The sequence below is a fragment of the Macaca nemestrina genome, chromosome 16 (genome assembly GCF_043159975.1).
Source record: "Macaca nemestrina isolate mMacNem1 chromosome 16, mMacNem.hap1, whole genome shotgun sequence".
NCBI classification, from domain to species: Eukaryota; Metazoa; Chordata; class Mammalia; order Primates; family Cercopithecidae; genus Macaca; species Macaca nemestrina.
In genome coordinates, this window is record NC_092140.1 from 97,071,136 (window position 1) to 97,094,236 (window position 23,101).

Consider the following 23,101-nt stretch of genomic DNA (forward strand, 5'->3'; position numbering starts at 1 on the left):
CCAGTCACTAACTTTGTGGGTATGCACAGGTGGGGAACAGGGATCAGTTTTGCTGGACTGAACCCTGCAGTCCAGTCTCGAGCCAACCCTACCATGGGAGCCGTGGATCCATCCCTGGATCCTAGCTTTGGAGATGTGAGCCTAGAGCCAGCAGAGGCATGGAGCTCCCGGACCGTTGCAGAGACAGCGCTTCTCTCGGGGCTGTGGGGCTCGTTCCTGGAGGCGCAGCCTGGAGCTTGCTCCTACAGTCCTTGCAGTGATATTGTGAGCACCCACTTCCCTGAGCCAAATGCCAATTTGCTTAAAATAGTTGGTTCTTGCTTTCTGAAACGGAAACTGTGTGATTCAAAGGGTTACCAGTCATGGGAAGAGTGAGAGGCAGTTATGAGAATTTAAACATGAATATACGAAAGTGCCTTAAAAGCAGTGATATTATGAACTATCATTTCACCAATCATCCCTTCTAAATAACTGATGTACACAGGGGCTTTCAAAAGACTTTTTATTAATGCAGAAAGGGCACGCCATCAGGAAGCCTCTGCAAGGCACAAAGTCTTACCAGCAGGTGTGGAAGTGGATTTTGGCGCTGGAAGTAAACTCCTGCGGGGTGCTGCCACACTGGAGGATGCTGGAGGGGCCACCCGGCCGGCCCCCTTGGGTGTGTCCTTAGAAGGCAGAGATGCCTTCAGAACCGGCTGTTCTTCATTCCCAAAGGTTGCACCTGTGGGAGGCAGACAGCGTGTTAATTATAACTTCATGAAAAATGGATGGAGCCCTCACCATTTGCACTTGCCAACCAATCCTACTGCCGTCATCTGCTTTAGAACTTGACCTGATTCTTAGTGAGTGACCTTGAAAAGTATTTTTCTGGAACCTTATGTGGAGAAGAACTCCCTTTAGTCACTGCATAAATATCTGTCACACAAATCCCGTGCACCAAAAGGGGCTCCACAAAAGTGAGGAGCAGCCTGCATGCACGCACGCACACACACAGACAGACACACACACACACACACGCAGAGTTCGCTTATGTGTAAATGTATGTGTATATAATAAACACTTATTTGATAACTCAGAGAATGAAGAGCCTTTCATTTTTGAAATACAGAGTGAGTGACGCAGGAGAAGTGAGTAGAGGAATATACACGGTACCATGAGCCCAGGAATTTTATTCAGAGCTCCTGAAACCCCGCTCATTTGACCCCCGGAAGAGGAGGCTTGGGATGAAGGTAGACGGGTAGGGAGCGTGGGGACAGAGAATCTCTCTGAAACTCAAGCAAGCTTTCTGTTTGAAAAGCGGAGGCCTCAACAAACTGGGAGGACCCTGAATTAGAGCCTAGTACTTCCAAGGTAGAAGACATTTATTGATAATTGCAGTTTACTAGTCAATTTAGAAAGAGCCTCTTTATAATCCACTGCTCTGAGACTCCAAGGATATGGCATACTGGGACTGTGTTTGTGTCAAATTTAAATATGCAAAGTTGTTTGGCTTAAACTTTTCTTCTATATCTTTCTAAACCTTGTGGTTAATACATTTTCAATCTCTTAAAGACAATGACATCACTATCTATTCTCTGTTAAAGGGTAACTCTTTCTAATAGACTTCTGAGTACAGCTGTGAAGCTAATCTATTAATTTAGAGAGCCTGAATGCACAGAGATTACCGCTTGTTTGGAATAAAACAGTCCAGTGGTAGGAATATGACTATCTACCATGAAAAGTAAGCCATGACAGCTGGAAGAAGTATACGACATTTTAGCAAAGGATTAAATTTTTTGTTTTCATCCTTTTCAAAGGTTAGTCTAAACATTCTATTTAGATAAGGCCTCCATAAAAAAGATAACATTATTAAAATGGCTTTAGTGTTTATAACATCCAGGCATTTTATTCAACCATTTAGAGTAAAAGATTGTTGCTTTTCTCCCTCTTAACACCTGAAATTCTGTTTAAAATTGTGGAGATTTCTGTTGTTTCTAAAGAAAAGCATATTTAGGAAGAAATCAAAGAATGTACTATTTCTTAAAACAAGACCTATGCCCTATAGTTCTTTTAAGGTGTTGTGCAAGGTTTTTAAAATAGTTCTACATAGGACTAAGAGAATGTATTTAACCTATGCAAAGAAAACAAATGCATTGAAACTCCATTGAAAGGATCTGCACTGTATCCTGGGTGTCAGATAAAAAATAATGCAGATAAAAAGTGTGTTTGATGCAAACCTAGCCAGGAAAAGCAACACCATGAACGTGCAAAAACAGTGAGCCTCAGCTTCTGAATTATCCAGTGGATGCACCAGTCCAGTCCTAGAACTCAGGGAATCTCTCAGGGGTTGAATGATATTTCACATGGGACATGGCTCAACCATTAGAAATATTTCACGAGTAATTATCTAATGTCTAGCCTCCTGCTGACATACTGCCAGAATAATCTGTTCACTGAAATGTGTAGCAGAAGCTGAATTGAGCCCAGAACCTCTCACAGAGTCTTTTATTTAACAATGTATGAAAATTTCTTTTTTTTTTTGAGACGGAGTCTCGCTCTGTCGCCCAGGCTGGAGTGCAGTGGCACGATCTCGGCTCACTGCAAGCTCCGCCTCCCGGGTTCACGCCATTCTCCTGCCTCAGCCTCCCGAGTAGCTGGGACTACAGGCGCCCACAACCGCGCCCGGCTAATTTTTTGTATTTTTAGTAGAGACAGGGTTTCACCGTGGTCTCGATCTCCTGACCTTGTGATCCGCCTGCCTCGGCCTCCCAAAGCGCTGGGATTACAGGCGTGAGCCACCGCGCCCGGCCCGAAAATTTCTTAAGAGAAATATTTTGTATCGTCTGTAGAGTTCAAATGCACTTGTATCAAATCCTCTTGCATCTGGCATCATTCTCTTACATGAAATTTATTATTCTGTGAACACGTCAATTTAGAGATTTGGCTGCTCTCCAGGCTGGGAAGTAATTCATCTGTTTGAAGTACAAGTATCAGGGAACTATGTACTTCCCTCTGAGGGAGGGCTTGAATTACCAAAAAATAAAATAATATAAAACACGATTCTTATCTATTATTGTGGGAGACAGCTGGCAATAAACAGTTCCACTCTTTGAAAACCGGCTTAAGTTGGCTGGTAATTAAAGATGCATTATTCAGTAAAGGAAAAGTACTCCGAATTTGGAAATGGCTGTTGAATTCTATAAATCCTCCAAGTACTTCACAATAATGCTGACAACATTAAACCATTGCCTGGTAAGAGGAAGAAAACAACTGGAAATAAACTGCTTCTGTGAGCCAGAAAAATGTTCTGGAGAATTCAGCCAGTGGAAATGGTTCACGTGGCTAATTCAGTCTTTTCATTCCCAACCAATCTGAACCGACTCCAGCCTGAACAACCCAGGAAATCTACCTACCCTTCCACTTGACCATAGCACAGCAGAAACATCAGCAAGGTGGTTCGTGGTGCAGATCTGGGAGTGAGATGGCTAGGGTTTGAATACCACCTCCTCTACCTATCGCCTCTCTTGCACCACAGTTTCTTCATTCATAAGCAGGGATAATGATAATCTACCTCACAGAGTTGTTGTGAGAATTAAAGAAGCTAATGGCAGGACAGTTTTTTTAAAGTTAATGTAAGAGTAGCTATGAAAAAATACTTAGTATCTGATATATAGTATGCTCTATGTGTTAGTTATTAATGTATACACTAATTCTAAGTTCTAGGGCTAAGTCATTACAACAAATCAGTTTTTCATGGGAAAACTATTTGGAAAGTATTCAATGATTAATATGAGATGGGCTGCTCGACATGAGAAGAAAGAAAAGGATTGAGGTAAATCTGATAATACCTGTAGTATGAAAGACCAAAGAGAAGAGAATATGACTGTCTTAAAAATAGATGATAAACGATTTCAGACGTAGAAAAAGGTGAGGATAATAACACTATTGACCATCAAGCTTAGGAAATATGAAACATCATCAACTCCATTGACAGTGAAAAACTGCTGGGATATAGGGAAGTTTGCTCAAGTTTCCTGGATATTCAAAATTGCTTTCCAAATTGCTTGTTGCAATTCACATTAACCAGAGGTAGTAAATGTAGCATCACAGGATTTTAATTTTGGCAACTGGTTTAATTTTATTAACTGGTTTTAATTTACACGTTTCTGACAGGTGGCGAGATTCGAGATTTTTTTCACATAGTTATTGACTACTCAAGTTTTTCCCTTCCGTAAGATGCCCATTCATAACTTTTGCCCATAATTGAGGTGGTTAGCCTTACTTCTTTAAATAGTCTGGACACAACCTTTATTGGATTCTATATTGGGTATCAGTATATTGGATATTGATATATTTCAAATACTCTCCCAGTCTTTGGCTTGTCTTCACACTTATGGTGCCTTTATTCAGAACTTTCTCATTTTAATGCAATTGATTTTCATCAGTCTTTCTCTCCTGATTTGTACTTTGCTTGTCTTAGACTTTCAATCTCTCTCCTGAAATCATAAAGATGTTCTCCTATGTGCTGTTTGAAAAGTTTTAAAGTTCTATTTTCACATTTACAGTATCAATCCACCTAGAATGGTACATGGGGAAGAGACTGAATTTGTTGGTGTTATTTTCTACATAGCAGCCCGCTGTCCCAGGCCTTTATATTAAGTAGTCTAACTTCCTTGCATTATCTGCTGAGCCAGCTGTTACATGACAAGTTTCCATCCAAACATGATTTACTGGGGCAGACCCACAAACAATCCCACAATTTCAGTACTTAACATAGCAAAAGTTTAATTTGTGATCATGAATCATCTTTTGCAGGTGCTCTGGATGGGCTGCCTTGCGTGCTCTCCTTGGGAGAATTCAGGGATCAAAGCTATCTTCATCTTGAGCTTTTGCCCTACTCTGGATCTCTTGAGAACTTAACATTCAGCTGGTAGACAGAGGAAAATGAACTGTTCACAGGAAGATTTCATGGGCCATGCCTGGAAGTGGCGTGTATCACTTCTGCCTTCAGTCTACTGGCTGGAACTCAGTCACAAGAGCCAGCAAGGGAGGCTGGGAAATGTAGTTTAGTTTATGTCCAGGGGAAAAGGGAGTGGTGTGATGAACAAATATTCACTGTATGCCATGTGAGGCTCTATTTCTGAGTTCTCTGTTCCATTTCATCGGTCTATTTGTCTATCACTGTGCCAATACTATACCGCATTTATTCACTACAATGTAAGATCAGTCCTGGTATACTAAACCTGTATAAGACAAATATCACAACCTTGAACTTTGACTTTAAAAACTGTCTTAACCATCTTTGGCCCTTTAGTTTTGCATATAAGTTCCAGAATCAGCTTGTTAAGTTCCATGAAAAATGTCAACACTTTCAATGGACACAATTAAGTCTTCTTTTCCCAACTGCAACTTAACTGAAAGAAGAGCAAGCACAGACATAAAATCAGCAAACATGCTGAGTAATAATTATACCCTAGAACCATGTTACATGATAGAGATACAAAGAAGGCTTAGTATCATGAAAAAATAAACATCAAAACAAGTGGCTCCAAAGAGGGGCAGCACTACTCCACTGGGGATCAACATTTATGAGGATAATTTGGACTGAGGCAATGCTGGCATTTAGTGGGTGGGGTTGTCAGAAGTTAGTGGGTGGGCTCTGTTTAGAAGACATGCAGAAATGTAAGACACCATACAGAACAGAGGTTAATAACTGTCAGTTAAAGGGTATGAAGTAGACAGAAAAGGCATTTCCAGTAAACAAACATATGTCATTGAAAGAATTTCCTTATACTATTCTCTTTTTTTTCTTATTTATTTATTTACTTATTTTGAGACAGAGTCTCCCTCTGTCCACCAGGCTGGAGTGCAGTGGCACAGTCTTGGCTCACTGCAACCTCTACCTCCTGGGTTCCAGTGATTTTCCTGCCTCACCCTCCCGAGTAGCTGGGACTACAGGCACCCACCACCATGGCCTGGCTAATTTTTGTATTTTTAGTAGAGATGAGGTTTCACCATGTTGGCCAGGCTGGTCTTGAACTCCTGACCTCAGGTGATCCACCCGCCTCGGCCTCCCAAAGTGCTTGGATTACAGGCGTGAGCCACCGTGCCCAGCCTCCTATACTATTCTTAAATATTGAGCTGATTGGTGGCCAGCTCATTCTCCTTAATTCCCTTCCTGTGCCCATGCCAGTGGGACTCTCTGCTTCCATCATACCGTTTTCCCCGAAGGATGAAGGTATTCCACTGCTCATGGAAACTAAAGGACTATAGCCTCTTGCTTCACTGCTGAACAGAGATCATCTTCTGTAGATATCTGAATCATCACATCATCAACTTACCATTTGGAAGGTAAGATCTCCTTCATTAGAGTAAAATAAAAGGTGTGTATATATATATACACCTTTATATATATATATATAAATATATATATATATATAAAAAAACTGAAAAATTGCGAGGTTATATATTCCACATGATTACAGAATCCAGCTGGGTCCAGTTCAATACATAAACCAAATCTCTCTATAATTTTCTCATTAAACTCTTAGGACAAACATGCTCTTTTCAGCATCAAATCCGTGGGGAAGGCGATCTTCTTATTCTCCCTCCAGGGATAGTTCCTACAGTTCATTCCTCACAGTGTGTAGACACCCTGAGCTGATCAGTTGCATCAATCAAAATCTCATGGACTTGAACTCCTACCTCACACCATAATTTGTTTTAAATTAGCAAAAACTGATTCAAAATAGATCTTAGATCTAAATGTAAGAGCTAAAAATATAAAACTCTTAGGAGAACACATAGGTGTAAATGTGAATGATCTTGGATTAGGCAATGGTTTCTTAGAATGTGACATCTAAAGCTCTAACAAGTTGAGAAGAAGACATATATCCCACTCCTAAGTACATACCCAAAAGAAAAGAAATCAGTGTATTGAAGAGATCTCTGCATCCCATGCTTGTTGCAGCACTACTCACAACTGCCAAAATTTGGAAGCAACCTAAGTGTTTATCAGTAGGTGAAGGGATAAAGAAAATGTGGTACATCTATACAATGGAGAACTATTCAGCCATAAAAAAGAATGGGGAGCCCTGTCATTTGCAACAACAGGGATGAAGCTGGAGGTCATTATATTAAGTGAAGTAAACCAGACACAGAAAGACAAATTTCCCATGTTCTCACTTATCTATGGGAGCTAAAAATTAAAACAACTAAACACATACAGATAAGAGTAGAAGAATGGTTATTAGAAGCTGGAAGGGTAGTGGTGCGTGGGAGCAGAGGTAGTAGGGATGGTTAATGGGTACAAAAAATAGAATAAATAAGATCTAGTATATAACAGGGTGACTATACATTTAAAAATAACTAAAAGAGTATAACTGGATTGTTTACAACACAAAGAATAAATGTCCGAGATAATGGATACCCCATTTACCTGATTTGATTATTATGCATTGCATGCCTGTATCAAAATAGCTCATGTAACCCATAAATACACATACTATGTATCCACAAAAATTAAAAATATATTAAAAAAGAGTTTCTAAATCTATAAAACAAAAAAAAGAAGTGAATGGACTGCAATCAAATAAAAAATTTGTACTTCAGAGGACACTATTTAAAAAGTCAAAAGAATTCACAGAATTGGGGAAAATATTTGCAAGTCATATCTGATAAGGGTCTAGTTTACAAAATATATAAAGAATTTTTATCAGCTGAGCATGATGGCTCACACCTGTAATCATAGCACTTTGGGAGTCCAAGGCAGAGGATTGCTTGAGGCCAGAGTTTGAGACTAGCCTGGGCAACATAGTGAGACCCTGTCTCTACAAAAAAAAAAAAAAAAAAAAAATTAGCTGGGGCATAGTGGTAAACAACTATAGTCCCAGCTACTTGGAGTTGGACGATCTCTGGAGTCCAGGAGGTCAAGGGTGCAGTGAGTTGTGATCACGCCACTGCACTCCAGCCTGGGTGGTAAAGTGAGACCCTGTCTCAAAAACAAAAAGAATTTCTATAAATTCAATAAAAAGCCAAATAACCCAATTAAAAATGAGAAAGGGATCTGAATAGACATTTCTCCAAAGAAGATCTATAAAATGTGAAATAAGTACATGAAAAGGTATGCACTTGTCATTAGGGAAATGCAGATCAAAACTACAATGAGATACCACTTCAAACCCAGTAGAATAGCTATAATTAAAATACAGACAACAAAAAGTATTGATGGGGATGTGGAGAAACTGAAATCTTCATACATTGCTGTGGGAGTATAAAATGGTGCAGCTGCTTTGGAAAAAAGGTTGGTAGTTTCTCAACATGTTAAACATAGAGTTGGCTGGGCACAGTGGCTCACACCTGTAATCTCAGCACTTTGGGAGGCGGAGGTGGGTGGATCACAGGGTCAGGAGATCGAGACCATCTTGACTAACACTGTGAAAACCCATCTCTACTAAAAATACAAAAAATTAGCCAGGCTTGGTGGTAGGCACCTGTAGTCTCAGCTACCCAGGAGGCTGAGGCAGAAGAATGGCATGAACTTGGGAGGTGGAGCTGGCAGTGAGCCGAGACCACGCCACTGCACTCCAACCTGGGTGACAGAGCGAGACTCCATCTCCAAAACAAACAAACAAATAAAAACAAAACAAACAAACAAAACCACAGAGTTACCATGTGATTTAGCAGTTCTGCTCCTAAGTATATGCCCAAGAAAACTGAAAACATATGTTCACATAAGAGCTTGTACATGAATGTTCACAGCAACATTATTCACAAGTCAAAAAGTGAAAACTACCCAAATGGCTCCCCATCAACTGATGAATGAATACCCTAAATATGGTATATCCATACCATGGAACATTATTCAGCCATAAGAAGAAATGAAGTGATGATATATGCCATATAACATGCATGAATCCTAAAAACATTCACAAAAGGACAAATATTATGTAATTACATTTCTATGAAATGTCCAGAATAGACAGAGAGACAGAAAGTTGATCAGTGGCTTTCAGGGGTTGGAGGGAAATGGAGTGACTGCTAATTGATACAGGGTTTCCTTCTGGGGTGATTAATTATGTTCTGGAATTAAATAGGGATGGTATTGCATAACCTTGTGAATATACTGAAAACCACTAACTTATATACTTTAAAGAGGTAAATTTTATGGTACTTGAATTATGTCTCAAAAAAGAAAAAAAAAAGTCTCAAAGGATTTTTCCTCTAGATCCCCTGGCTGTAACAAGTTCCTTAAATTGTGATTCAGCTCTTCACCTCTCCCCTGAGAGACTCCTAATGCTCTTTTCTGGTGATGTTTTTATTCCTATTCTCTGTCCCCTATCCCTGAATTGTGACTACAGTGAATTCCAACCAATCTGTCAAAGGGTTCTTCTGTCTTCTGATAATATATTCTTACATAATACTAAAAAAAAAGCATTCCTCAAACCTACTATTGCACCCCATGCATTAAAGCAAAATGTCCAAGCTCCTATGTAAGGAGGGTGATACTCAGCTCCTCCTTAAACCCCTTCACTTTTCTCTTACACCCCTGCAGAATTAGGTGTAAGTCTGAGCTGCTCTGGTCCTACATTACTGTTATGGTTTGAACATGTCTCCTCCAACATTCAGATGTTGCTTGCCAGTGTGATGGTATTAAGAGATGGGGGCTTAAAGATGATTGGGCTATGAGGGCCTTTCCCTCATGAACGGTATTAAGGCCCTTATCAAAGAGGCTTCACATCGTATTTGGCACCTGGCCCTTCCTCCCTGCTTCCACATTAATTCTGCCATATGAGGACACGAAGTTCTTCCCCTCGGAGGGTGTAGCCCTCACTAGCCAACCAAACTTGCCAGTCCCTTGATCTTGGACTTCACAGTCTCCAGAACTGTGAGAAAGTAAGTTTCTGTTCTGTATTAATTACCCAGTCTATGGTATTTTGTTATAGCAGCACAAAGAAACTAGGACAGCTGCTGAAAAAGGAAGACACATGCAAATTCAGGCCAGAGAAGCCTGTGCTAAGGGAAGAAAAGTCTCTTGTAAAATTTTTGGGACTGGGAGGAGGAAGGTAGATTTATAGGTCACTTGACATCCCCCTACAAAGTAATGAGTGATTCCTATTCAACCGCCTCAAAACGATAATTGATTGTGACTGAAGTTTGAGTGAGAATTTAGGATTTCTGACCCATATTCGGTGCACTTTTCACTACTTCATTTATTGAGAATACCAGGAACTCAGCCTAAACTCTCAAAAGAAATAATGGCAACAGGGTATAAACACTAACCAGACCAAAATGAGGTTCTTAAGGAAGAGGAAGGCTGTAGAAGAAAAGCAAAACAGTCGTTAAGAAGAAGATGGCATCATAGCCAAACTCTAAGAAACAACTTTCACTGACTTTGAATATCAATATTATAATCAATAAATTACTCTCTTCACTGACTTTTTTTTTTTTTTTTAACAATCCCAGGCAATCAAATTGTATAATGCTCTGGCTGCATGATTAGCTAATTGATGCATATTTCACTGACTTAGCAGCATTTATCACTGGGTGATAATATTTAGTTTAATTATTAAAGTATCAACTGAATGTTTTACTTCCCCATTCTGCATATTTTAACCAAAGCGTATATTTTCTTTCTCACATTAAAGGCCTAAAGTAAACCTGAGATCTTGTCATTGCAGCAAACCTATTTATTTCTTTTTCAAAATGAAATATTTGTCTAAGAAAAGTTGAGATTCCACAGAGAAAAAGTTAGATATGAAAAGTTTCAAATTCTGGATCTCTTTCAAAGAGGAAGCATTAAGACTAAGAGTGAGGGGGAAGTTTAGAAAGATGGCTTAAGCACCATAAACCCTCACAGCAAGCTTTGGTACTTATATAAATCCTTATATCATCTATCCATGAAACATTGATTGGTCACCCTTGATGTTTCAGGCACTGTGCTAAACCTCAGGGATAAGGAGATGAGGGATCTGGTCTATAATCCCCAGAAGTTCATATTTCATATGACTGTGTCCATTTGCAGAAATTCAGGCAAGATACAGTCAGTTAGCATTGAGCAAATGCTGGCTGATGTTATTGTTATAAACCCACACTTGGCAAATCACTGATGAACACATGAGCTGCTTGGTCCAGCAAACGAATAAGACAGAAACACAAACTCCAATAAACAGGAAGAAAGTGAGCATATCTTAACAGCACCAAGAAAGAACAAGAAGAGCCCAGCCCAAGGGGATATGGGCAGGTACTAGCAGAGACACTCAAGGTGGGTTCTGACAGTCAGGTGGGACTTGGATCTGTAAAGACAGGGAAAATCTGTGAAGGAGAAGGGATGGCATGAGTAAAGACCCAGCATTAGGGAAGTGCATGATTGGCAAGGAGTATGGTTTGATTGAAAAGTAAAATTCGGGAGGAAAAATGGAAAATTCAGGAAGACAGACAGATAGAGGAAGATAGTAGCAGACTCCTCTCATAACCTCTCACTTATCAACCTTCACTCAGAAGCTGTTGCAGGGACAGAAAGTACACGTTAGGCTGTTGCAGGGACAGAAAATACAAGTTGCCAACGGTGGATGCTGGCAGAAACCGAGAATAGAGGAATCTTTTACTAGGAGATCAGGAAGCCAGAATGCATTTCAGAGATTTATTTCCAGTCCTATTTTTAAAGGCACAGACTAGAAGGATGCTTAAGGTTGCAGGCCCCAGGAGAATTTGAAATAAAGAAGAGGGTATCTTTAACTTTAAATTTCTTTTTTTTTTTTTTTTTTTGAGACGGAGTCTCGCTCTGCCGCCCAGGCTGGAGTGCAGTGACCGGATCTCAGCTCACTGCAAGCTCCGCCTCCCGGGTTTACGCCATTCTCCTGCCTCAGCCTCCCGAGTAGCTGGGATTACAGGCGCCCGCCAACTCACCCGGCTAGTTTTTTGTATTTTTTAGGAGAGACGGGGTTTCACCGTGTTAGCCAGGATGGTCTCGATCTCCTGACCTCGTGATCCACCCGTCTCGGCCTCCCAAGTGCTGGGATTACAGGCTTGAGCCACCACGCCCGGCCAACTTTAAATTTCTAACTTTACTTTCAATAGCAGAATGCCTCTGAAACTCAAACTTGGTTGGGTAAAGTCAATAACATTTACAAGGGACAGAGAAGATGCTCTCTGATGGTGACAGGTAACAAGGAAGATCCCCGGGCTTGCCCTGAGAGTGTGCCACAGCTCCCTGATGCGGCTCGCCTGCCCGCCATCTGCTCAGGTGGCTGTGTGCCTGTCAGAGGGCCGTGCCAGCTTCAACAGCGATCAGATGCCACCAGATGCAGGATAAGGAGCAGCTGCTGCTCGACAGAAAGGGCCTTGTGCTGCTGAGAGCTCACAGGGCCAGCCGCATCGGCTTCCGTACACACAGGGAGCGTGTGCTCATGCTCGGGGCATGGTACCAGACCCAGGTGCCTGTCCACACTGTTCCTCCCCATAGGGAGAGATGAAACATCAGAGAACTAGAATCTCAGAGAATGCCAGGGGGAGACCTCAAAGAGGGGGAGTTCCAATTTGTACCTCTCCACCTCCATCCCTTTTCCTAGAGTTTCCCTCTGCTGAACTGCCTAGCCCTTAGGGATTTGCCGTCACTGAACGGTGCTTGGCTCTGACTCGCTTGGCTCTCAGAAGTAGTGCTAGAAGCTTGCTCCACGTTTTGTGACAGGCATGCGGCAGAGGATGCTGTCCACCGCGCCTGAGACCTCCCTTTGGGGCCAGACTCCTCCTGAGAGGGGTGCTTTACCTCAAGGGCACCATGAATCTTTCAACACATGGTTTTTTGCTCTTTGATTAGGCTGTCTCTAGCAGGTCCCTGTGGTATGCAATTTTAAAACGGTGGTAAAAGCACTTAACAACACATCTGCCCCCTTAAATGGTAAGTATGCAAGCCTGCTTTGTTAACTCTAGGCATACACCTGTACAGCAGCTCTCTAGAACGTATTCATGCTGCATACATGAAACTTTATACCCAATGAATGGCAGCACCCCCACCTCCCCTTCCTGCAGCCCCTTGCAGCCACCATTCCACTCTCTGCTTCTATGAGTTTGGCCTTTTTAGATACCTCACGTAGTTGAGACCACACGGTATCTGTGCTTCTGTGACTGGCTTATTTCACTTAGGATAACGTCCTCAAAATTCATCTATGTTGTCAAAAACGGCAGATTTTTCTTCTTTTTCAAAGGCCCTATGGTATTCCATTTTATGTAGATACCACATTTAAAAACAATCCATTCATCCGTTGATATTCGTTTCTACATCTTTGCTATTGTGAATAGTGCCACAATGAACGTGAGAGTGTAAATATCTCTTCGAGACCTTGATTTCAATGCTTTTGAGTATATACCCAGAATTGGAATTGCTGGATCATATGGTAGTTCTAGTACTAATTTTTCAAGGAACCAGCGAACTGTTTTCCATAATGGCTGCACTATTTTACGCTCTCACTGACAGTATACAAAGGTTCCTATTTCTCCACATTTTCACCAACATGCGTTATCTTTTGTCCTTTTAATAAGAGTCATTTAACAGGTGTTAAATGTTATCTTTGTGGTATAGTATTCCTTTTGGATGTGCTGATGTTAACTCTGGCTTCATATCATTTTCTTACCTTTGTTATTTCTTTTCATGATTTTCTTATCTATTTTTTTTAAGTTTTACTTTATTTTTTTGAAACTTGAGGAATGTAAAACCAATAAAGCTGTCTCTGATTTAAATTCTCAATCCCTCCAGTCTCACTTGTGTTTTAGGAAAGAGCGATGATGGCTTAAGACGAATTAGCAGCCTTGTATCCACTCTCCAGTAGGCAAAGGCAGATTCTTCTCCAGGAAGAGACTAAACTATGAATCTGACCTAAAGACAAAGGGGCACTGGGGAATGAATTTAATTCTGACATGACTATATTTATTAATTTTATTATATTACACTTGTAACTGAGCATGTTCCTGAGACACTGTTCTGCCCCTGTCCAATTCTGGAGCTCATGTTCTTGTAGTTGGGGATACACAATAAATATAAAACAGCATAAAGAGAGGATGATAAGGCAGGAGGATTGCTTGAAGCCAGGAGTTTGAGACCAGCCTGGGCAACATAGGGAGACCATGTCTCTACACAAACAAACAAGTAAAAAGCTGGGCATGGTGATGCACCTGTAGCCCCAGCTATTCAGGAGGCTGAGGTAGGAGGATTGCTGAAGTCTAGGAGTTTAAGGCTGCAGTGAGCTATGATCACATAACTGGACTGCTGCCTGGGATCCTGGACAACAGAGAGAGAGACCCTGCCTCCAAGAAAGATATAGAATAATTATGGAACAGAATTCCATAGTATGCTACACATTGTGAAATGCCATGAAAAAAAACAGAGCAGAGTGTGGGGTAGAGGTTGTGACCTGGGGAAGGCCTCACCATGGAGCGCTGTGGAAAGATAAGACTGGAAGGAGGTGAACGAGAAGACAAGAGAGGAATGAGGGCAGGGCCAGCAAAGGGATGAGCATGGCTGCCACAGACAGGAGGAGGAGAAAGCAGAGGATTTGATCTGAATGGTGATGACGAAGACTTGGAGGGACTCAGCAGCACCGTCAAGACTCGACTTTCACACACACAGAGTAAAATGGGAGTCATTGGAGGGACCTGGCTTGACCCTCAGTCACTCCCTGTCCCTTGACTGCTTCCTAAAACTGAGCTGAGCATCCTTTATCTACTTTCTCAAAAGGCCTCTTCCTCAAATATGCTGTTCATGTCAAAAAAAATTCTCTTTTCTATTTCATAAAAACTTTCAAAGAGCTTATTGTCCCTTCCTCATTCTTGCTACTCATTCATTGCTTAAATCTGATGCCTATCACCCACCGGGGCCTGTTGGCGGGTGGGGGGCTGGGGGAGGGAGAACATTAGGAGAAATACCTAATGTAGATGACGAGTTGATGGGTGCAGCAAACCACCATGACATGTGTATACCTATGTAACAAACCTGCATGTTCTGCATGTACCCCAGAACCTAAAATATATTTTAAAAAGCTGATGTCTACCTTCAGATTACTTTCCTTAGGATTCTAAATGATCTCTTAGTTACCAAATACAACAGTCTTTCACCTGTTTTCATTTTCCCAGCTGGTGTGCAGCACCAGAAGCTTCCGAGCACCCCCACTTCCTTTGACTCAGTGTCCCCTTCCTGCCTCCCTCCACTCTTTCTTTCTCATTCACCGGATGTCCTTTCTCCCTGCGATCCTCAGATGTAGGCCTCCCTGCTGGTCCACAGACTTTCTTTTTTTTTTTTTTTTTCTACGCCCTCTCCTTTGGGGGCTTCATCCCTTGGATCTCATGATATCAACCATGAACCCATGTGATTCCCACAGGGTCGTAGAGAATCCCGGCCCATCTTCAAGGAATCAGTCCTACATTGTAATGTGCCCGCTGGAACAACCTGGTGAACTTTCAAACTCCACATGTTTACTTATTCGATTCATGCATTTATTCAACAAACAACTGCTGAGAGCTCTGGGCCAGGCCCTGCCTTAGGCAGGGGACACAGGGAAAATGTGGGCCTGTCTTCACATAACTTACACTGCAGCAGGGGTGACAGGCCACAAACAAGTCCAGACAAAATCACCACACACTGTGATTTGTTATGAAAAAACACAAGGGACAGAACTAGAAAAGGCACTCAAGGGTGGACAAGGGGAAACCCACTTTGGGTGGCGTGGTTGGAAGTACCTCTCGGAGGAGTTGGCATTTACAACAAACATTCCTCTCAGCTGCACCCACCTCCTTTATTTATTATTGACATCATTGTTATAGAAACCTAGAAATAAAGCATCAGAATCATCCTTGAACGTATCTTTCCCTTGTATATACCAATGCAAGCCAGTATGCTTGTTTCCCTTATGGACTTCACATGTAAATCCCCTCTCTGCTTCTGTGAAGAGCACCAGGTTAGCCCTTGGTGCCTCTTGCTGAGACAATGGCAGCAGCTGTTCTTTTCCCAGCGCTTTCATTCAGTTCATCCTCCTCGCTGTGCCTGTCATTCTGTCCGAAGCACAGATCATTCAACGTAGTCTTCTAAATAAAACCTAAACTGTTCTTTCTGGCATCTGAATCTTTCCCATCCCATTTCCCGCTACCACATAAGGCACAGTGCAAACCCCAGGCAGGTAAGGATTCCATCCCATGGCTTCCTGTCCTACTTACTTCATACAAGGCTGTGCTTGAGATGTCCGCTGCCCAAGCGAATAAATTACTGGCTGCAAATCTGTCCCATGGGGCCGCTGCTTCCTATCATAGCCACTTCTTTTGCCCAATTCTTGAACCCACAGACTCTCTAAAAGCTTCACACTTTTTGCAACTGCTCTAGGGAGTGCAGTCACAGTGGGCATGACAGAGGTGGGCCATGTATAGTTTAAAAGTTAGGAATCATCTATAATATAGTGTGATCATTTTCTAAAATTTTTGAAAACAATATGCAGAAAGATAAAAATCAGAGCTTATCAAAATTTAGTTGTTTTATTTGGGGAGGAAGGTAATTACTGCCAAAGCACCACTAATCTTTTTCTAAGAGAGGGTGTCATTTACCTAATAATTTTCCTCTGTCATCATTCAGTTTTTACTTTAGCTTCATCATAAGCATTAATCTCTGGGTTTGACAAAGTTTGAAAGGCTAATGGTTAAGTGGTTAGGACTGCTTGGGTTCAGATCTCGGCTCTGTCTCTTACTTGTGTCTGACTTTGGACAAGTTGCTTAATCTCTCTATGCTTCATTTCTTCATCCTTAAAATGGTGGTAAAAGTGGTACCTAATTATTGGAATTGTTGTATGAAAAGAGTTAGTAGAGTAAAGTGCTTAGAATATTGGCTGGAACGTATCAGCACTCAGTGGAATTGCCACTGATGTCACCCCCATTAGCAAAACATGGAGCCTTAGTCACAGCCCATCCGTCTTTTGACTTCCCTTTTCTTCCTGCCACTTGTCCTCCTATGACTTCATATCTTTCCAAGGCAATAATTACGATCACTCTCGGTGGTCGGGCTCTGAAGAGGCAACCCTAGAGAACGGCCATGCTTTTTCCATCTGTCTTTACTCAGCACCCTAAGTCCAAATGAAAAGGGGAGAAACACATGGGATGCTGATTTGGTTTTGATGTGTGTCCCCACCAAATCTCATGTTGAAATGTAATCCCCAGTGTTGGAGGTGGGCCTGGTGGGAGGTGTCTGAATCATGGCAGTGGATTCCTCATGAATGGCTTAGCCCATCTCCTTGGTGATAAGTTCTGATGAAACCCGGTTTTGTAAAAGTTTGTGGCAGGCCCCCTCCTTGCTCCTGCTTTTGCCATGTAAAGTTCCTCCTCCCACTTAGCCTTTTGCCATGAGTGAAAGCTCCTTGAAGCCTCTGCAGAAGCTGGGCTGACATCAGTGCCACGCTTCCTGTAAAGCCTGTAGAACCATGAGCCAATTCAGTCTCTTCTTCTAAATGTATAAATTACCCAGTCTCCAGTATTTCTTTATGGTGATACAAGAATAACCTAATATGGAAAACTGGTATTGAGGAGTGGGGTATTGCTATAAAGATACTGAAAATGTGGAAGCAGCTTTGAAACTGGTTGACAGGCAGAGGTCAAAAGAGTTTGGAAGGCTCAGAAGAAGACTGGAAGATGAGGGAAAGTTTGCAATTTCTTAAAGACCATTTAAATAGCTGTGCCCAAAATGCTGATGGTGATATGGACAGTGAAATCTAGGCTGACAAGGTCCCAGATGGAAATGAGGAACGTATTGGAATCTGAAGCAAAGGTCATCCAAGTTACAACTTTATAAAGAACTTGGCTGCATTCGTTCATGCCCTAGGGATGTGTGGAAGTTTGAACTAATGAGTGAAGATTTATAGTATTTGGTAGAAGAAATTTCTCAACAGCAAAGTGTCTAAGGTGTAGCCTGGCTGCTTCTAACAGCCTATGCCCAGATGTGGGAGCAACTAAATGACTTAAAGTTGAAACTCATATTTAAAAGGGAGGCAGTGCATAAAAGTGGAAAATCTGCAGCCTGGTCCTGTGGCAGAGAAAAAGTAGAGAGGAATTCAATCAGACTATGGAAAACCACTTGCTAGAGATATCTGTATAAATACAAGGGAGATATCTGTATAAATACTTGCTAATAACCAAGGCAATGGGAAAAAGACCTCAAATGCATTTCAGAGACCTTCATGGCAGCCCTCCCATCACAGGCCCAGAGGCCTAGTAGGGAAGAATGGTTTTGTGGGCCAGGCCTAGGATCCTGCTACCCTGTGCAGCCTTGGGATATTGCTCCCTGCATCCCAATCACTGTGGCTCCAACCTTGGCTCAAAGCGTCCCAGGTACAGCTCTGGCTGCTGCTTCAGAGGGTGCAAGCTGTAAGCCTTGGCAGATTCCACATGGTGTTAAACCTTCAGGTGCACAGAAGAGTGCAAGAGTTGAGGCTTGGGAGCCTCCGTCTAGGTTTCAAAGGATGTATGGAAAAGCCTGGCGGGAGCCTGCTGTAAGGGCAGAGCCCTCACAAAGAACCTCTACTAGGGCAGAGCCAATGGGAAATGTGGGGTTGGAGCTCCCACACAGAGTCCCCAATGGGGCACTGCCTAGGGGAGCTGTGGGAAGGGGGTTGCCATCCTCCAGACTCCAGAATGGTAGATCCACTGGCAGACTGCACGCCTCAGCATGGAAAAGCCACAGGCACTCAACTCCAGCCCATGAGAGCAGCCTTGGGGACTAAATCCTGCAAAGCCACAGTGGGGGAGCTGCCTAAGATCTTGGGAGCTCACCCCTTGCACTAATGTGCCCTGGATGTGGGACAAGGAGTCAAAGGATATTATTTTGGAGCTTTAAGATTTAGTGACTGCCCTGCTGGGTTTGGACTCATGTGGGGCCTATTGCCCCTTTCTTTAGGCCAATTCCTCCCTTTTGGAAAGGGAATGTTTACTCAGTGCCTGTAACTACCATTGTATATTGGAAATCGATAACTTGGGTTTTTTATTTTATAGGCTCATCAGTGGAAGGGACTTGCCTTGTCTCAGATGAGACTTTGGACTTTTTTAGTGATGTTAAAATGAGACTTTTGGGGGATGATTGGCAGGGGATAATTATATTTTGCGATGTGAGAAGGACATGAGATTTGGAGGCCAGGGGTGGGATGATATGGTTTGGATCTGTGTCCCCACCAAATCTCATGTTGAAACGTAATCCCCAGTGTTGGAGGTAGGGCCTGGTGGGAAGTGTTTACATCATGGGGGCAGATCCCTCGTGAATGGCTTGGGCCATCCCCTTGGTGATGAGTGAGTGAGTTCTCATCAGATCTGGTTTTGCACTCGATTCTCTCTCTTGCTCCTGTTTCTGCCATGTGATGTGCCTGCTACTACTTTGCCTTCTGCCATGAGTAAAAACTCCCTGAGGCCTCCCCAGAAGCTGAGCTGATACCAGTGTCATGCTTTCTGTAAAGCCTGCAGAACTGTGAGTCAATTAAAGTCCCTTTCTTGATTCGTTTTTTAGTCTCAGGTATTTATTTACAGCAATGCAAGAACAGACTAACAGAGATGCATTTCACTACTCCCCATTCATCCAGAGAAAATATTAACTTCTCACTAAGCCAGAAGGTGGCCTTGGGTCTTTCTCAACACAGAACTCCAGGAGCCCAATAAAGAATTCCAGCCCTAGACCAGAGACCACATCCTTGCCTATACCTAATGTCCTGATCAAGAGGAAGACATACTTCTACAGGTCAGGGGCTGGGAAGAAGATGATAACTCTAGGTCCACAGGAACTTACTGGATTCCTGCCACAGGGTCTAGTTTCCTTGAGCTCTTCTGGATAGGCTTTGAAGGCAAAGTATTTAACAGTAATAATAATAAGAGTGCCATATAGTACAGTCAAACACCATAGGCTCTGCCCAAGTCCCATTACAGCTTTGAAACATACTAGTAACATTCTTTTAAGAAAACAAATTAATCCTCTTTTGTTAAATGGCTTTTTGTTTACCTTCTGTCATTAGACTTATCTGAGAATTAAATGACAAAGTGCATATACAGCACTTTATAAAATGCCTGGCACATAATACATGTTAGCTGACACCATCAGTACCAGCACCAGCAGAAGCAGCTCTCTTTCATCAGCTGTCATTTCTTCAAGATTCCTATTTGTCCCACAAGACCCCAGATGGCACCACATTTTATGAGATAATGTCTCATGCAAGCCCCTATAGCAAGCCCTATGGAAATATCTTCAAGTCATCCCTAACTTCACCAGGTGAATAATTAAAGCGAGTGATTTGTGCAAGTGGCAGGTATTGACACTGACAGTCCTCCCCACCTTCACAAGCTTCTACTGCTCTGGGAGGTAGTTTTCCCGGGGTCTGATTGACTGAGGACCTCAGCATCTCAGTGTCCCAGAGCTAGGCATAATTCCTTCAAACTTACTTTTTTTTTTTTTTGACACTAATCACAATTTAATCATTGTAGGGGGGAACAAAAAGTTCTCCTGCTCTTAATCCATCCCCTCAACCACCCAGGCACTCCAGAGAAGATTCTGTATCTCCTCTCGAGTCCATTTTAATATATGACAAAAAGGGCCATCTTTCTTATTTCTGTTCAGGAAACAGGGGAAATATGGGTGCAGATGAACTGGTTAAATGGGACTCATAGTCCAGGGACACAAGCGTAAAAGAGAAAGGAGGCCCAAATCTGAGAGAGCTGTGGCATTCTGCAACCACCGGCAAGTCTAGCAGTTCTTCACAGCCCAATTAAATGCCACCTTCTCTATGATTCAGTTTCCCTGTGGATAACAGAACTACTTTAAGAAAGACAGAGCTGGTTAACAAAGAAAGCAAAGGCCAGGAGTGCCAACACTGATGCTCTCAGTTATAGAAGTAATCACAGAAGATCAAAGCCAGCATCACCCAGCCCAGGACTTCTAACTTCTGGCACATACATGGCTTAAAGCTTTCTTTTGATTTAGGAAATTCTCTTTAATATTTGCCCAGTCACATTCACATAGGAGAGAAATCAGTCAAATATTGATGGAGGTTAGTTACTTAAAAGACCAAAGGCTAATATATCAAGAGACCTTTGAGTAATTAAAAGCAACTTTTCACCATTCCTCTTTTATATCAATTAGACCCGTTGTAATAAATCCCTTTTCCCTATCTGGAGTACTTAAAAGCCTGAGCCATCATCCATGAACACTCTAACTTTAGTTCATCATTGTCTGAATCTTTTAGTAGTTAATACCTTGGGGAAAATATTTAAACTGGAGCATTTTAATTATATGCTTAGCGTGAAAGTTGTTAAAAGATAAGAGCATCTGATGTGAACCCAATTTAAATTCTGCTGAAGTTATTAATATGGTATAAAATTTTAGAAATGATCAAGGGCTTATATAGTAGCTTTTATTAATAGAGCAATAAGAAAGTTTAGGTGCTCTATTTCTGTAGCTTGGATTTTTTTTTGTTCTAAAATAGTCTACTTTTGTGTCAGAGATCTGATTAGTTATTTTGAGGCATCTGAGGGACTTGTGGATTATTACATGTCAAACACTGCTTTAGTCAGCCACTTTTGAAAGCAAACCACTCTCAAATCCTGAGAAACCAAGTCAAATGTTGAAAAGGGGATCACTGCACCTGAGCCCTAAACCCCTTTCCTGTATACGTATGAACACCTCAGGGACTGCAAGGAGTCAGATTGTATCATCTGGTTGAGATTTCTTGCACTCTTAAAAAGAATCCTTTGACTTAGCTTCCGGGGAATATGAAATCTTTAAAGGAGAAGAAACTGAACAGCCTCCTAGGAAATAGACCGCATATTGGCCTTAAGGAGGTATGTCAACTTCTAAGTCAAAATAATACTTATTCCTTGAACTTGAAGCTAGTTTCTCTCCCCTCTTGGGAGCTAGAAAACTCCCTCTCTTCTTTCAGGATCCAGGTGGATGATCATCTTTCTTTTTTTCTCTTTCAGCACACTGATTTTATCGCCCGACACAGCTGCAGGACTCTTTCCCTTTAGCCTGGAGTTTTTCAACAGCAGCGCTACCCACATCTTGGACCAGATAATTCTTTACCGGGGGCAGGGGTGCTGTCCTGTGTATTGTAAGAGGTTGAGCAGCAACCCTGGCCTCTACCCACTAGATACCACTAGCAAATTCCCTTTCTTTCCATACCCAAGTTGTAACAATTTAAAAATGTCTCTAGACTTTGTCAAATGTCTTCTAAGGGGAACACTGCCCCGATTAAGAACCACTGCTCTAGCTGAATAAAGGACTGAAAGATTTATCCAAAATACAGTCCTTACTTGTTTCAGTGTAAAATGAGACTGGTAGCATAAAAAATCCTGCTGAGTTAGCTTTCTAGCTAAAAGCATTCACTCATTTTGTTGGTGAGTGGTAATTCTTTAGCTACATGGGGACTATACAGATATGTGTTTTCAATATTCAACCATGTTTTAATCCATTTATGCCAGAGGCTGTAAATTTTTTTGTGTGAAAAATCAGACATTGGCAATGACCTTGAGTGGTAGGATAGAAATAACTCCCACAAGCTTAGCGTTCCAATAATGGAACACTAGGCATAAGTGGGTTCATGACTGTTCAGTGGTAGTGCCTCTTCTGCTTTCCATATTTATTTTCTGCTCAGTCTCAATCAGAAACTGGGGAATGGTACTGAAATTGTCTGATTCTGACAGCCTCAGTCCAAAACCTTAATCTCTAGGAGCTGTACTAAAGTCCAAAGAAAAAATATCTTGAAAACATAAATAGCAACTGATTTCAACTGAAATTGTGTTGTGTTCTATTGAGGAGCCCAGTGGAAAAGAGATGGTGCTGCCTTTCAAGCAACTTAAACCATCATGGTTTAGCGGAGAAGATCGCATTCACTGAAAGTATCCTATGGCTATATAGAGAAATAAACAGTTTTAAAAGTGCTAAAATTACTAGACTCATCTATCAAAACAAAGTGAGTTCTCCTTTTCTTTGCTCCGGCTGTTGGCTTTGATGAAAGCAGAGTGTGGTCACTGGGTTCCATGGTCACCGGACACCATGGTAGGTGCTGCCACAGCACTGGGTACACAGCAACTCTGGGACCATCACTGACTTGCCTCAACCTGTGTT

At 41.9% G+C, this 23,101-nt stretch overlaps 1 protein-coding gene across 14 annotated transcripts in view; it reads right to left on the minus strand.

The window, feature by feature from the left end:
• The window catches only part of LOC105490184 (microtubule associated scaffold protein 2), a 626,066-nt gene that overhangs the window by 192,654 nt on the left and 410,311 nt on the right, over window positions 1-23,101 (minus strand). For all 14 annotated transcript variants that reach the window (XM_071081499.1, XM_071081501.1, XM_071081504.1 and 11 more), the window contains one exon: window positions 560-721. In XM_071081499.1, coding sequence (XP_070937600.1) covers window positions 560-721 — 162 coding nt within the window. The remainder of the gene's footprint in view (window positions 1-559; window positions 722-23,101) is intronic.